The sequence below is a fragment of the Parasteatoda tepidariorum genome, chromosome 10, assembly GCF_982258835.1.
Source record: "Parasteatoda tepidariorum strain Cologne lab strain chromosome 10, Ptep-v5.0, whole genome shotgun sequence".
In the NCBI taxonomy this organism is placed as follows: domain Eukaryota; kingdom Metazoa; phylum Arthropoda; class Arachnida; order Araneae; family Theridiidae; genus Parasteatoda; species Parasteatoda tepidariorum.
In genome coordinates this window covers 61,874,642-61,892,142 of record NC_141764.1, presented here as the reverse complement: position 1 = coordinate 61,892,142, position 17,501 = coordinate 61,874,642, and the positions used below count along the sequence as shown (strand labels likewise).

Below are 17,501 nucleotides of genomic sequence, written 5' to 3'. Positions count from 1 at the left end.
TTGCTGCATTTGTGAAAGACCGGGAGAGCTGATTAAAGGTCACCGGGTATTATGCTTCAGCCATGAGAGCTGCATTATCCAATGTCATGATTGTGCGTGAGAACTCTCTGTGTTGCCATTAGCAGTCGAGTGTGTGCAGGATTCCGTTGAGTGTAAATGAGACTGAGAAGCAACAGCGTGAGGAGGAAGATAACGCAGTCACAAATAGCAAGTCAACTGTTCCACTTGGACTATCCATCGAAGTAGTCGTGATCATATCACATCCACAAGTCACCAATGGGGGGAACAGACTATGACTATGCCAAAGGTATGACAATCAAAAGGTATCTCAAGATTGATTCAAGTTATCAAGTGTTATGTACTTGTGAATTGATGTTTAATAATCGTAGTGGTAGTTACGCCACAATACTCCCTCTTCAGAATTTCATCAGGGATGGAATTCGATGAACGGATACCACTAGTTGCTGCATTTGTGAAAGACCGGGAGAGCTGATTAAAGGTCACCGGGTATTATGCTTCAGCCATGAGAGCTGCATTATCCAATGTCATGATTGTGCGTGAGAACTCTCTGTGTTGCCATTAGCAGTCGAGTGTGTGCAGGATTCCGTTGAGTGTAAATGAGACTGAGAAGCAACAGCGTGAGGAGGACGATAACGCAGTCACAAATAGCAAGTCAACTGTTCCACTTGGACTATCCATCGAAGTAGTCGTGATCATATCACATCCACAAGTCACCAATGGGGGGAACAGACTATGACTATGCCAAAGGTATGACAATCAAAAGGTATCTCAAGATTGATTCAAGTTATCAAGTCTTATGTACTTGTGAATTGATGTTTAATAATCGTAGTGGTAGTTACGCCACAATACTCCCTCATCAGAATTTCATCAGGGATGGAATTCGATGAACGGATACCACTAGTTGCTGCATTTGTGAAAGACCGGGAGAGCTGATTAAAGGTCACCGGGTATTATGCTTCAGCCATGAGAGCTGCATTATCCAATGTCATGATTGTGCGTGAGAACTCTCTGTGTTGCCATTAGCAGTCGAGTGTGTGCAGGATTCCGTTGAGTGTAAATGAGACTGAGAAGCAACAGCGTGAGGAGGACGATAACGCAGTCACAAATAGCAAGTCAACTGTTCCACTTGGACTATCCATCGAAGTAGTCGTGATCATATCACATCCACAAGTCACCAATGGGGGGAACAGACTATGACTATGCCAAAGGTATGACAATCAAAAGGTATCTCAAGATTGATTCAAGTTATCAAGTCTTATGTACTTGTGAATTGATGTTTAATAATCGTAGTGGTAGTTACGCCACAATACTCCCTCATCAGAATTTCATCAGGGATGGAATTCGATGAACGGATACCACTAGTTGCTGCATTTGTGAAAGACCGGGAGAGCTGATTAAAGGTCACCGGGTATTATGCTTCAGCCATGAGAGCTGCATTATCCAATGTCATGATTGTGCGTGAGAACTCTCTGTGTTGCCATTAGCAGTCGAGTGTGTGCAGGATTCCGTTGAGTGTAAATGAGACTGAGAAGCAACAGCGTGAGGAGGACGATAACGCAGTCACAAATAGCAAGTCAACTGTTCCACTTGGACTATCCATCGAAGTAGTCGTGATCATATCACATCCACAAGTCACCAATGGGGGGAACAGACTATGACTATGCCAAAGGTATGACAATCAAAAGGTATCTCAAGATTGATTCAAGTTATCAAGTCTTATGTACTTGTGAATTGATGTTTAATAATCGTAGTGGTAGTTACGCCACAATACTCCCTCATCAGAATTTCATCAGGGATGGAATTCGATGAACGGATACCACTAGTTGCTGCATTTGTGAAAGACCGGGAGAGCTGATTAAAGGTCACCGGGTATTATGCTTCAGCCATGAGAGCTGCATTATCCAATGTCATGATTGTGCGTGAGAACTCTCTGTGTTGCCATTAGCAGTCGAGTGTGTGCAGGATTCCGTTGAGTGTAAATGAGACTGAGAAGCAACAGCGTGAGGAGGACGATAACGCAGTCACAAATAGCAAGTCAACTGTTCCACTTGGACTATCCATCGAAGTAGTCGTGATCATATCACATCCACAAGTCACCAATGGGGGGAACAGACTATGACTATGCCAAAGGTATGACAATCAAAAGGTATCTCAAGATTGATTCAAGTTATCAAGTCTTATGTACTTGTGAATTGATGTTTAATAATCGTAGTGGTAGTTACGCCACAATACTCCCTCATCAGAATTTCATCAGGGATGGAATTCGATGAACGGATACCACTAGTTGCTGCATTTGTGAAAGACCGGGAGAGCTGATTAAAGGTCACCGGGTATTATGCTTCAGCCATGAGAGCTGCATTATCCAATGTCATGATTGTGCGTGAGAACTCTCTGTGTTGCCATTAGCAGTCGAGTGTGTGCAGGATTCCGTTGAGTGTAAATGAGACTGAGAAGCAACAGCGTGAGGAGGACGATAACGCAGTCACAAATAGCAAGTCAACTGTTCCACTTGGACTATCCATCGAAGTAGTCGTGATCATATCACATCCACAAGTCACCAATGGGGGGAACAGACTATGACTATGCCAAAGGTATGACAATCAAAAGGTATCTCAAGATTGATTCAAGTTATCAAGTCTTATGTACTTGTGAATTGATGTTTAATAATCGTAGTGGTAGTTACGCCACAATACTCCCTCATCAGAATTTCATCAGGGATGGAATTCGATGAACGGATACCACTAGTTGCTGCATTTGTGAAAGACCGGGAGAGCTGATTAAAGGTCACCGGGTATTATGCTTCAGCCATGAGAGCTGCATTATCCAATGTCATGATTGTGCGTGAGAACTCTCTGTGTTGCCATTAGCAGTCGAGTGTGTGCAGAATTCCGTTGAGTGTAAATGAGACTGAGAAGCAACAGCGTGAGGAGGACGATAACGCAGTCACAAATAGCAAGTCAACTGTTCCACTTGGACTATCCATCGAAGTAGTCGTGATCATATCACATCCACAAGTCACCAATGGGGGGAACAGACTATGACTATGCCAAAGGTATGACAATCAAAAGGTATCTCAAGATTGATTCAAGTTATCAAGTCTTATGTACTTGTGAATTGATGTTTAATAATCGTAGTGGTAGTTACGCCACAGGGGTGATAAAAGACATCAAGAATATGAATACTTGAGACAGAACAGGGATTCGTAAACCATGTTGAGAAGGGGAAAATCACGACAGAAGTTATGCAGGTTTCAATATCTCGCTCGAAAACAACTACGAAAGACTACTAACTTGCTAACTACAAAAGATTTGAGCGTCAATCGTAAGTTTAGAAGTTAAAATAATCACATTTTGACACAGTTTTCGAGGAAAACTCTCGCAACAATCATTTGCTAATCCTGACATTTTTTTCCTTCACTGAAAAAATGTCGGAATGATACAATTGTTTTTTCGACCCATATTATTGATTGAATAATTAGCAAATAATCGCATTGTTACACATTGTGAAAAGGATGTTCTTATTTTTATTAATTTAAATGGAAGAGGGCTGTAGCCGACAAATGCCTTCATATCACCAAAAATTGAACAGCTATAGCCGCCATTTGCGAAAACGTGTTAAATTTTTGGACACCTCATATATAGCTTACTCATTATACATTTATTATAACATGTAATAATACAATTTGTAACAAAATATTTTATTTTATAACCGTCGACGAAGAGCAGACCCAATTTTGAGTTTACGACTACCTAAGTTCATCTCCATTGCCTTGTGATTTTGAGTCCAATACGGAAGACAAGGGAACTCCTGTATCAAGTATTAGGAGAAATTTGCATTCGTAGAGGACTTTTTGATGAAATTTGCCCGCATTTGAGTTCCGTAGGGAGGAAAACCACGAAAACCTCCCATGGTTAGCCTGATGGCAAGGGGACTCTAACCCATAATCCATTCACCACTGAGGATACTTTACGTCAGCACTGTGATCGGTGCATACTGGATGCGGAATTTCGAATTGAGCAGTCATTTCTGGGATTCAAACCTGGTTCACGTCATTGGAAGATGAGCGCTCTATCCCCTAAGCCACCATGGCTTAGTTAAAATTATTTTATTTTATTTTGTAACCGTCGTAGAACAGCCGACCCAATTATTTTGCATGGGTTTACGACTCTAATGTTCAACTCCGTAGTTTTGTAATTTTGAACCCAATCCAGAAGACAAGGGAACTCCTGGATCGAGTATTGGGAGAAATTTGCCTTTGTGGAGGACTTTTTGTCAGACCTAACCCACATTTGTGTTACATGGAGAGGAGCTGAAATAATTGACTTATGTAACGTTAAGTTCTCAAACCACTAAGATTTAATTCTGGTGCGTGAAATTCTGATCAGTAAATAAAAAGTCATTAAGCGCGTGCATTTTCTTTTTGCTCGCACTGTACATATCTGATTAATTAAAGCATATTTAAATTTTTTTAAGTCATTCATAATTTTGAATACGGTTATAATTGGCAATTTCCTATTTTCTCTATTGTTTTAATATATTCTATCATAAATTGCTTTCTGTACTTTATTTTTAACTAAACAGCAGCGGTCAAGTCAAGTATTTTCTTAAGTGTTTGAAAAGCTAAGTGAATAAATATTGAAAGCATAATAATGTTAACTTAATCATGCTAATAAATGTGTCTAACATTCATTCTTTTTTTTTAGGTTTAGATTAGTGAGATAAATGATTATACACTCAACTTTAATCATATTTTTACTCTTAATTTTAGGCTTTAAAAATTCATATAAGTGAGAGAACGAGAATGAAGTTGGATCCAACAGAGTGGGATATATCCGGCAGAGGGACAATTCCTGTAAAGGTAATCTAATTTACCGGAGTTTAAAAGATAGCCTTTTAGCCCTTTGCTTACGGTATACCACATTGTACCATCATATGCGGTCCACATGTTGTGCCAGTCGTAAACAAATGGTTAAATAATAGTAACTCAAATGATTATATAAATTTGTACATAAGTTAAACAAGGTGTTTCAGAAAATCCGTTTTTCCGGGGTGTTCCTTGGGAGATTGTTCCATGGAATACATTTCTTAATATGTATTTTTAGAATCCTCATCTAATCCTCATCTTTAGAATCCTCATCATGAAAACTAAAAAGTATGTACATTGGTGGTTGTAAAAATATATTTAAGCTAGGAAAAAGCAGAAACGGCTGCGACACATCGAAATCTAACAAATTACAGCAGAGAAAGGTGAATGTAAAAAAAACTAAATAAATAAAAAATAATAATAAAGAAGTTTAATTGGAAGTTGAAATGTTGAAACTTGATGATGTTTAACATTATTGTTTTCTACTTCTCTCTGTTTCGAAGGCGTTTTGTAGCATTAATTTGCAACCCCAAATGTGTGTACACTTTGCTTTTATTTCTGATGAGGGTTTTATAAATACAAAGTAAAAGTGGTCTTTGAGGAATACCGTGAATATAAATTATATCTAAATAAAATCAATAAAAATACAGAAAGAGAGAAACAGCAATTAAGGTTTGAGCACACTAGACAATTATTGTTATTTCAAATGAAGTAAAAGAAACTCGGTATCTATAAATTAAACTATTGATCATTATTTGAAGCACTAAGTATTAAATAAAGTAATAACTATTACTTAGAGTACCAATCATTGATAAGAGTCAATAGCTAATTAAATCACCACATACTTAACTAGCATAATAACAAAACAAAAAAACTAGAAAAATGAACGTCGTTTGATCTGATGACTGAATTTTAATGAATTAAGATGAGATCTTCATAGTTAGAGTTTCAAAAAGCTAAAATCTACTAAGACTCACACATATTATAGACACACACTTATTCATAACTTAGAGTGCTCAACACACAAATCAGATGCATTTATTCAGTTTCTGAACTGGTGGAAATAAGTATATATTAGTAATACAACTCTGACTTAATGGTTATTTCTTGCGGTATTAAAGACTTAAAACTAGATGATATATTCATTTTTTTACCGGTTTTCATCCAATATTTTCTAAAAAAAGAAGGCCTTTACACGGATTACTTTAGTAGTCCGAAGGAACGAATATAAACTTCAATGTGGAGTAAAAAATAAGAAAGATGTTACACCGTTCGGACTACTATACTCTGTTGCAAGTTAAGAAAAAACCATTATCTAAGTGCGCGCCAAATGGATGCCAAACTCTCAGCGCGAACGAATATCAACATCGCCAACTTGGGAAACGACGTTACACAGCCTCCTTTTTGCTTCTCTTAAATCATCTGAAATGAGGAGAACAAAACTTATTGAATAATCAATTAACAAGTAATAAGAATTAGTAAAAAATGATATCTAAAAATCGTAATAATTTCTCGCCTTTCTGTTCGTATTTGAAGAAACTGAAAAAAGAATAATAAATATTGCAGAAGATTTTCTTCAATGACGAACAAAAATAAAAATTCTTAATCTCGCATTTGATTTTTTAAGGGCATGTCAGCATAAGACGCGCCATTTTTAGTGGTCTAATCAAATCCAAAGCTCTTGAAACGTCATATAGTTGTTTCCTTTACAAGAACGAATGTTCTCTTCATTTATCGAAATATGTCGCCATGTTTAAGATTCTAGTAAGACTGCAAAGCTATAAACTTTTTTTTGTTGATAATTCCGTGATATATATTGTGAAAGATAGCATGAATTAATTTTCTGTCTGGCGTGTTTAACTTTTAAAAGCTTTTATGACTGTTTTGAAAGATATTTGTTTAATTTGATAACGAAATAGAACGGGACTATATACAGACGCGGATGATTACTTAAATCCTAAACCGCAATTGGTTTTTTCTTAACTTGCAACGAAATATAAACTGCGCAGGGGAGAAAAATAAAAAGATGTCACCACGTTCGGACTACTAAGGATCAGATTTCTCATTTATGATAATCCATACGAAGATCTTCTATCTTCTGATCAGTGTTGACTCATCACGCTTGTACTAGATTACGTGCATAGCTATGTTATTTCAAACTATGAAGTCCTCATAGCTATGTTATTTCAAACTATGAACTCCTCATAGCTATGTTATTTCAAACTATGAGCTCCTCATAGCTATACGAAATTGGATACGCTATATTAAACTGCATATTTTTATAACTATGCAAAATTAAATCATATATGAGCTAAATTTAAATATATATTATCTTCAGCTATGCTAAATTAAACTTTAGATTTTTTAATTAATTTACGCTTTTTTTTTCATAAAATAGAATTAAAGCTTATTTTATTAATGACACGGAAATCAATTTTAACAGTTAATGTGATTGTTACCGAATATTCCTTTATTGATTCCAAGCTTTTCGGTGAAAAAAGCCAAAAACACCAATTAAGTTCCAATTTTTTTTAATATTTTCTCTGGGATTTTATTTTTAAAGCTATCTTATTTCTCTCAAATCCAATTAACGTTTAAACAAATGGTTCTTTTTCTTTGATTTGAGTTTATCATCAATTAAAGGGTTTTAGCCTTTCTTCATTTTATCTAATGGCAGAGTATGACCAAGTATTTTTTTTTCCAACTATCATTTTTCATAGGATTAAAATTTCGGGTTTATTTGTACTTTTGAAAACCTTATAAAGCTATTTTAAAATTAAAAATTGATATAATTTTCAATAATCTGGTTTAAATTATAATTGATAATAGTTATATATATCTTATGTTAGAATTAACTGTTAAATCCCCATTGAGATTTAAAATAAATTATATTAGATTTTCATAACTTATTTTAAAGCTTATTAGTTTTTATGAGGAATAATTATTCGTTTCGTAGCAAGCTACTGATTTCGACATTTTTCTTTAATGTTTTCTCTACTTAAGTATTTGTTATATATTTCTCTAGAGATGAATTTAATTTTGTACTTTTAATCCTATGAACTTTTTTTTCAGTATTTTTCTAAACTTTTTAAACGAATTGTAGCTACCTATAAGCTAATTTTAATACGTTTCATTTTCTGCATTCTTAAACATTCAAATTTAATAATATCGCATTATTTCGTCAGTATAAAGGCAACGGTTGCTAGGAGGTTAAAGAATTTATATCTTCAGTAATTTTCGTGAATAATTAATTAAATTCTAGAAGTTTGTGCATGTTCTAGTTTTATCAAATTTTAACACTTTCCTTGAAGCCTCGAAATGAAATATAAAAATAAATGAACTTTTCAACAGAAAATTCTTTGTTATTTCGAATTCCAAAACATTATTTCCAATTTATTTCTTAATTAAACATTTATTACGTTAATTCACAATAAACAGAAAATAAAATTGATAAAAAAATAATGTTATTCTAAGAATATTCTATTCGATTCCCTTAAAAAACGAAATTTACATTTAGTTGCTGGTAGAGTAGAAAAATTATTGATATATTGTAAACTGACGATATTTTAAAGGCATCCTCAGGATCTATTGACCATATCTTACATGAATATCAATTATACAATAATTATTTTCTATGATAATCCCACAGATATTCTCGAGAGCACTAAATAATATTACAACCATTATGGTCAACGATAAAAATAGAGTACAATAAAGCTGAAAATAACATTATGGATAATAATGCTTTTAAAAACTTTAGAGAACGTCGAATCATAATATGGTAATAATATACAGTCTTAAAGTTTCAAAATGGTTGAAACTTTAAGACTGTTTTTTGAAGGCTCCGTCGTCATTTGAAAATATGCTTTTTTGCGAATAATATGCTATTTTTAAAACTGCTGTGAATTTGCAACAGTTACTCCATGCTTATTTTGAAAATGGCGCAATATGTCAGTATGGAGAAAAATCACAGTTTTATGAAAACGAAAAGCATTTGTGGTCTAATTTTTTTATATAAAGCTTACTCCAATGCTGCATCATCTGGGCTCATAGAAATTTTCAAAAACTGAGAATAAGGCAGTGATTTGATGATTTTCATCGAGGCGAAAAAATATCGCCAAATTGGCGATTATTAAAAAAATTTAATAACTTTAAAAATATTTAAATTATTTATCTGTTTCAAAGCCCAAATAATTCTCCCCATCAAGATTATAAATATAGTTTAAAATCATCGCATCGTTTCAATTGTAAGACACTAAAACCGTGACTTTTTTTATTTTCATTGGTGACAGAGCTTCAAAAAACAGCGTTGAAGTGTAGCTATTATATTTATCTTAAGAAACAAGTAAATTTATGTTGAGTTTCCTCACTTTTTAAATTTTTCTTTCCAAAGGGTAAAGGTGAAATGAAAACATACTGGCTGCATGGTCGGTTTAAACCTTCAGAATTTTATGACGATATTCTTACACCTAAACTTATAACACCAGATCCAACAACAAGTGGTATGTGTTACGACCTGCCAGAAACACCAGACACTCGCTCTTTATATTCTCCTGTTACATTCGAAGACGTCTCCAGGTATTCTCCTCTAATATCGCCAACAGCTTCTATATGTAGCGATACATATCTCACCTTGGTACCTGAAAAGGACAGTTTAAGGTTGCCAGAGTCTTCAGTGTCACCACAGATTGCTGGTTACAGAAAAGGTAAAAAGGCTATTATATTTTACATAGGGCGTTGTATACACTTATTTTTTTCGGTGATATTTTCGGTGATCACAAGCAGTTTTACCATGTAAAATCTCCCAAAACATTTGCTGTTAAAAGAAAATTTATTTGCATAGAGTTAGTATAGAAGTGTTTCGATACTTTTGTTCAACCCCTGTAAGTTTATCTATTATATTTGTATTATTAATTTCAGTAGTTCTCTAGTATTAAGGTTTTATAAAACAGGTTTTATTTTGTGATGAATCAGTGTTTCGTTTCGTAAATTACTGTTTAAAAATACATTTTATTACATTAATACATTATATTCAGTGTTTTACAATTAAAAAATACGAGAAAAGACAGAATTATTTGCCTAATTCCAGTATTGTGAACTATGCTATGGCAGTTTAAAATTTACACATCTGTCAATATTGTCTGTAACTTTGAATTACATTGCTTCGTTTTTAATTTTAAATTTTTAACTCACCAGCGGGTGACCGAGCTCCGCTCGGAGAAAACAGGTATCGAAGAGCTAACTCGAAGATTTAAATTTTCAATTGTGATTTATCAAAACAATACATGCCATAAGGAAATTTGTGAAACCATTGGTGAAAAGATAACCGGTTAAAGTGCACCATTGTAAACTATCTAAACAAAGTTTGGAAAGGGAACTATTCTATACAAAGGTAAAGTTTGAAAAGTCATAGGAAATAAAATGTAATTGATAACAAAAAATTAGACAATTAAAGACACTGTTCACAACGAATTCGTAAATTTGCTTCCGTTCATCCGCTTCTTGAAAATTCTTGTCCAGGAAAAGGCGTCGATGAGAGAGGTATTGTCGAGCATAAAAGACGATGCAAACTCCGCAGGAAGACGCGTCATCTTGGTGGTTGTAAGCGTTGCGAGGTTTCACGATGCATCCTTTCAGCTTTTCATTCGTAACAACGGTATTCAAAACGTGTCGCAGTATTTTTCTCAAAACAGCATCGATGGGCAGCGGGTTGTCGACTGGATCGCAGACTAATAGTTGACGTTCTCCATAGCTTGCTTCGTAAATTCCTAGCATCCAGTGCTCGCCTCTATCCATTTGAGCTCTCTTGTGAATGGGAATGAGTAGCACGTCGAATCCTTGTTGAACGCCGTATAGATAGTTGGAAGCCTTGTTCTGGTCGCTGATATCGTTGAGAAGAGCCATTCCTTCATAAGCGCCATCCGCTGTTGTAACGTAGAAGCGTGCGACAAATTCAGGGTGAAGTACGGCAACTTTGACGGTCGGGTAAGCTTGTTCGGCGTAACGGAGAAGCATTCTGACAATGACGGTATCTTCTAGTTGTCCATTTGCGGGTAGAATTGAGTTGATCGCTTGTCGTTCCAAAATTCCGGCTCCTTCAAGAATTTCATGTAGAGGTGCGTTCTGCATGTTGAAAATGTAGCTTGAAATCTGATGAATGTTGAAATGTCGGACTTTGTTGACGGTGATTTTAACACAAAAGTTAAACTTTTCTCCACTTTGATAAATGTAAACTAATGCGAACCTTACAATTAAATTATTAATTCTTTCGTATATTATTGGTTTAAATTGTCGAAAATTAATATTTCAATTGTAAGGTTCGCATTAGCATACATTTATAAGAGTGGAGAAAAGTATCTATAGCCATTATGGCGAACTAATAAAGTTTGAAAATATCCTATCTGTAACTCCGAACTGCTCGACCGTAGCACTTCAAAACCGGCGCCAATCGATTCCTCATGGCCAAAAACCCCAGACCCCCAAGTTTACCGGAGTTTATTAATTCTGGGGCGATTTTCGACTTGGCAACCATTCCTCGTATTATAGTATAAGATTTGAATATTTAATTTAAAGTATTTAATATAAGTTTTTAATTATCACAGAATGATACTTCGTGTAAAAATGCGTTTCGGTCGAGATGTGTAATCAACGTACGATAAAATATCAAATTACGTTTTTTTTTTTTAAAAAAAACTCGCTGTGGTGTAAATTAAATACTGGATCACAGTTATTCATGCCATTATGAATCACGAACAACGATTTTACATTTTAAACAGGTGCTATTCCTCAATATACAGATGAAGAAACACTTTCCGTAGTTATGAAAAAAAATGTTACATGGGCGAACGTTGGCGTTCAAACAAGTCCCCGAAATCAATGTCCAGCTAAGGTGCCTACCTGCTTCCTAGATGCTAAAGATCACTTAGAGGATGAGAATATGATACCAAAAAATGAAGTAAGCTCTATTTTCCTTCATTGTTATTGTGATGCTGCTATCACAATATCCTCACTTTTCAGTCTTTCGGTCTTCGCCTAAATTTTTAAAATTACTTTTCTGGTGATGCCTTGCACCTATCACTTTTTAACTGTAGCCGTTAACCTTGCTGAACTTGAATACCCGGATTGACAATCATTCGATTGTTGATTCTGCTTGAGATAAGGGATCTGTCTTCAAAGTTTGTTTTCCTTCTTCGCATGCTCAGGAAATAGAATTTCTTCTCTTATATTTTAATTAGTCTTACATTTATGCTGTCGAAATAATTTGGATAAAGTAATTATTTACAGATCTCATTAGAAATAGTTTTTTAATAACAGAGCGCAAGCGGGAGTGAACACTTGTCTCCTTCTGAAAGCTCTTCTGCCACGATGATCCTTTTCTGAACGTTCCAGTTCCTCCGGAAAAGGATATTGATTTAAAGAAGCGATTAAAAATAAAAGCTGAATCTATGATAGCCTTCTGCTGTTTTATTCAACTTCCAAACAGGTAGAGTTCATCTAGGCGTGGAAGAAACTATTGACCAGGAATCTTAGGGTTCTAATTACATGGCCCCTCGTCTTCCTTTGGGAAGTCATTGCCTATTAAACACCAACGTGACAGTTATCAGCAACAGCAACAAAAATTGTCCATTACCTACAAATCTTAAAATTCATCGCCCAAATTAAAACTCAGGTTAAATTATATAGTATGAAGCGCTGGGGTTGGAATGGCAGAGTTCCGAGAAAGGGAGACAGACATTCAAATTTTTTAAAGACCCGAAATTAAATAGACTACAAGCAAACTTCTATCTCAATCAATTTTTAACAGGCCACGGAGTATTTGGAGAACACCAATATAAATTATTCCACAAAACTCCAGAATGCAATTACTGTGGTGAATATCAATCTATTGATCACTTTGATTGTTAATGAATTGTTCTCAATTCCAGATAGTCCGGGGCAATCACTTTAATATTAGTCAACATCAATGCTATGCTAACCTGACTTAGAGAAATATCATAAAAAAGATTATTAAACAAACTTCAGAGGATGTATTGGGGGACGGTTTTTAATGATCTCGGAACCTGCTTGTTCCAGCTTGGGTGTCTCAATTTTATTGATGGAATAGTTTTGTAACTTTTACCATGTCTTTTATAAACTCTTCTACTTCTACTTGCTATTTCTTTTAACTGACACTTTTAATATATTGCTGTTTTAATGTTTTATCATCTTACATGATTTTTGCTGCTCTGTGCTAGCCATGTTCATGGGCTGTTTGCCATGTCTGATATGTATTTTATGTTTGTACTGTTTTCGGATTTTTTGATTTTAATAAACATTTACCATTATGCCCTAAATAAGGGCGGGTTGGGGAAAATTTTTCCATACCTACAAATCATTTCTCAAAATGAAAAAAAAGGTTTACTTTGTGCTATATACAGGGTGTCTCAGCTAAATATTTCAAAACCTCTAAGAAGGATGGGTTGATTCCTGATGGGGTAATAGGTATAGTGAGGGTGAGCCAAGAATGACTTAAACATCCAGCATGGAATAAAATGTGTTGGACACTGTGGCGGGCTGCTAAAACCACATACGAACGAAAACGTTTTCGACCATGGATTGCTATACAACTCTGAATCTTTGTGTTGTCCTTTATTTTCCCCTAAAAGTTTGTCCCAATAATCCTTGGACCTTGTATAAACAAGAACCTTCTTCAGTTTTGAAACACAGAATGAAAGGGGAAGAATTATATCTAACATTAAAATGTTACTTCATATTCGAAAATATTATCCATAAAGTAATATTACTTGAGCGATGATCTATGCAATATTCACAACATTTCTTGTTAAATACTAATAACTTATTGTCTTTTTGTTCCAGGAAAATGGTTATCTCTGCTTCAAAAATAATGAACCTTGTTGCCTCCACAGCCAAATTTTAGAATGCAACTCAATGTATTCTTCCGCAGGTCAATCTGGAATTACTGTTCATCCACCTCGCCGTACTTTCAAGGACGTTACGTCACGTCCGAACAAAAAGAACAGTATTAAAGTTATACACGTTGCACCAAGGGTTAGAGGTTCGAATCCTGTGACCAGCGAATCCGAAAGACTGCGACCACTTATAAAGAGTAATTCGTGTGTGTTTTTATAACTGTGATAAACTACGACCTAGATTAAAAACAGTGCATTCAAATTTTGCACTGCAGGCTATATTTATACTTTTTTCGCACATAAATTAGAGACATATTCGATTATGAAAGATCACATATTTATGAATGTTGACGAATATAAATGTTTTAAGATTTTAATGTATGAAAGAGAAGAATTTAAAACATTTTCGACGAAAAATGAACTATTTTGGATGTTCTAATTGACGATACTGTGATATGAACTGTCTTTTTTGTATCATTTTGAAGTGTATTTCATATTATTTAATCATATTTCATTGAACAAATTTAATTTTATTGGGAAATTCTTTTTAAAAAAAACTATTTCAGTTTTTGAAACTGAAAACGATATTTTTAATTTATTTTTACCATTTTACATAGTTGCAAATAAAATGCATAATTTTAGTTTCAATGACATAAAGTCACAATTATCATAAAATATAATATCACACATCATGTCATAACAAAAATTTTAAACACTTATTCCTCGTAATGCATTTAGTTATTATTTGTGTCGAAGTTAAGCATTTAAAATATTTTATTGATTTAAATCGAAAAGCAAATTAACTAATTATTTGAAACAAATACTCTCAAGGGAACTGAAGCGAGATAGAAAAAAACTTTTTGTACCTCATAGTTGAAAGCATTGGAAGCTCGACATGCTTGGAGCACCCAAAAATACGATCCCCCTTGCGAACGTGAAAAAATAAAAACTTAGAAACAGATTAGAGTACGAGGAAGAATACGGTTACCAGAAAAAGAAATAGCGGTAAAATGATGAAGAATATAGCAAGTTAAACAGTGTTAGCCGAAGGAACGGCAGTGGTCAAATGAGGCTATAAGTTCAAAATGCATTTTTAAGCGCAATGTAAGGTTGGATTAGAACTAAGATCATTTATGGAAAATTGGCTTCGATCATATGAATAGAACAAAATTCATAGGTATCAAGATGGGCTGATGTATCAGGAGTGGATAAAAAAAATTAAATACTACTGATATTGTTATAACTCGAATTTCAGGGTTTTGTCAACATAGCCAAAGTTGCACTGACAAAGCATTGGTAAAAACTTCAATGATTATCTATCTAAAGGGATTTTTAAGGCACTCTCGGATGTCAAGCTCCCTGCGCGAACGAATATCAATTTGTATATATATCAATCAATACAGCCTTCTTTTTGCTTTCTTTTGCTAAATTGTGGTAAATGAGGAACACAAATTATTAACTAACAAATAATAAGAATTAATGAAAATGATAACTAATAATCGTAACAAATATAAGCATTTCTGTTTGCATTCAAAGAAACTGATAAAAGAATAATAAATATTGTTTCTTGCAGACGAATTTCTTCTTCAGCGAAACAAAAGTGAAAATTCTTTTTCTCGCATTTGATTTATTTAGGGCATGCCAGCATTGAAAAAGCCATTTTTAGTATTTGAATCAAATCCAATGCTTTCGCAACGCCATATACCGTAAACCGGGGCGAGTCTACCCATTTTAGTTTTATTTAATTTTCACTATTTTAAATTGCAAATAAAAAAAATTTTACCGACGGAGGACTTAGTTCAGACTCTAAGTAAGATGGCGCTTTAGTAGTTTGATCCGTTTTTATTTATTTGGTGTCTTTTTAACCGACCTGTTCAAACGTCTTTTCAGAGATTTGTATTGAAAATCAGCAAACTTTTAGTTGGTGCTCCGTAAGTATATTATTATTATAACTATTTTCACTTTGGTTAAGTGATAAACTTATCTAAGACTGAGATTACATTAATTTTATATGAAAAAAAACAAAAAGAATGTAAGTTTTGCTGTTGTAAACAAAAAGCCAGAATTCGCGGGGCGAGTCTACCCATTCGTATTTAGTTTTAATAAAGCATAATAATATAATTTAGAACTTTGTTTATATTAAAATTAAGTCATTTTAAATGCATTTGAGTATATTATTTTAATTCTGCATTGATAAATTTATCATTAATAAGAAAATTTATAGGTTAAATATAAATGTAAATATAAAATATGTTTATTTTACCTATTTTTTCAATTTTTATATTACAAAATTAACTTTTTTTATTTAATGCAAGTTAAATAAATTATTATTTATTATTACAGATGGTTCGAAATTATATTCGCAAAACAAATGGTTTTACATGTTACAAAAAAATGACATGATTTTGTTAATAATCTTTAATTTTTATTAATTATTTAATTGTAAATTTATATTAATTTTAATTTATTTTTATCAACAATAATCAGAAAAAAATGTTATTTTATAATGTTAATGATTATAAAAACAAAACTGTGATCAAAATATGATAATCGATCGAATACTCAATTTGTGTTATTTTATGAATAAAAAAATGGAATATATAATAAAGTTATGAATTTTACTTCATAAATATCCCATATAGTAATTATAATAACAATCTAATAGTAAAATTTGATTATTTACAATGTTAACATTCATTTTAGTAGAATGGGTAGACTCGCCCCATACGAGAGATTTGTCAGCAGTTCTATAAAAATATACAGTAACAGCGTAACTGTTAATATTTTCTAAAATCGATTTCACAGCTTTAAAGAGGGATAAATAGCGATTCCGAAACACCTATTAAAAGCCTTTTTTTCTTTAATATTTACAAAAGTTTGACCACTTGAAAGTTGACAAACTGAAAAAATGGGTAGACTCGCCCCGTTTACGGTAGTTGTTTCTTTTTCAAGCATGAATGTTCTCCTTATTTATCGAAATATTTCGCCATGTCTGGGATTCCAGTAAGACTACGAAACTCTAATATTTTTTAATAATTTTATGATAAACCGTAAAAGGTAGCAATAATTAAATTTCTGTCTGACGTGTTTAACCTTTAAAAGCTTTTATATTGTTTTGAAAGCATATTTGTATAATTTGATAATGAAATAAAACGGATCTGTATGCATGATTACTTAAATCCAATACCGTATTGGTCCTTTCTTAACTAGCAACGGAGCATAATTAGTTCATCGAGTGCTGAATCAACTGCAGAAAAGGGAATCTATAGTTAGCAGCAAGGGTACTAGAGGAATTTAAGCTCGGAATTTAAGAACGAAGAGTCAGAACATATGTGAACACATAAATTGAAGATGCCAAAACTTTTTAACAACTAAGGTGATTGAAAACGACATGTATTATGCATTGAAATAAATTCTGCTCTCATTTGCAATTTTCGCTGTCTCCTTGGCAACTCATCTGAAATGATCCCCTTTACCCCCTATAAAATATTTCATTCAACATTTTAGTTAGCAATTGGGTCAATTTATTCTAAGCTGTTTTTAAGCTTTTATTATTTACGTTGTCCTCCTGATAAAAAGTATCATTTTTTGGTGTTTAAAACATAACTTTCGTTTAGATTATGAAGTATTTTTTTTCTTTCCTAGCAGTTAATTACTTATATTGCGAATTAAAAAATTACATTATCGAATATATTTTTTGAGGAATA

General features: G+C 33.5%; 1 protein-coding gene across 1 annotated transcript in view; it reads left to right on the top strand.

The window, feature by feature from the left end:
- The window catches only part of LOC107446971 (soluble guanylate cyclase 88E), a 217,215-nt gene extending 202,715 nt beyond the window's left edge, over window positions 1-14,500 (top strand). The window contains exons 11-14 of the mRNA XM_043047850.3: window positions 4,790-4,879; window positions 9,279-9,591; window positions 11,662-11,840; window positions 13,742-14,500. Coding sequence (XP_042903784.2) covers window positions 4,790-4,879; window positions 9,279-9,591; window positions 11,662-11,840; window positions 13,742-14,014 — 855 coding nt within the window. The 3' untranslated portion in view covers window positions 14,015-14,500. The remainder of the gene's footprint in view (window positions 1-4,789; window positions 4,880-9,278; window positions 9,592-11,661; window positions 11,841-13,741) is intronic.
- Window positions 14,501-17,501: the final 3,001 nt, after the last annotated feature.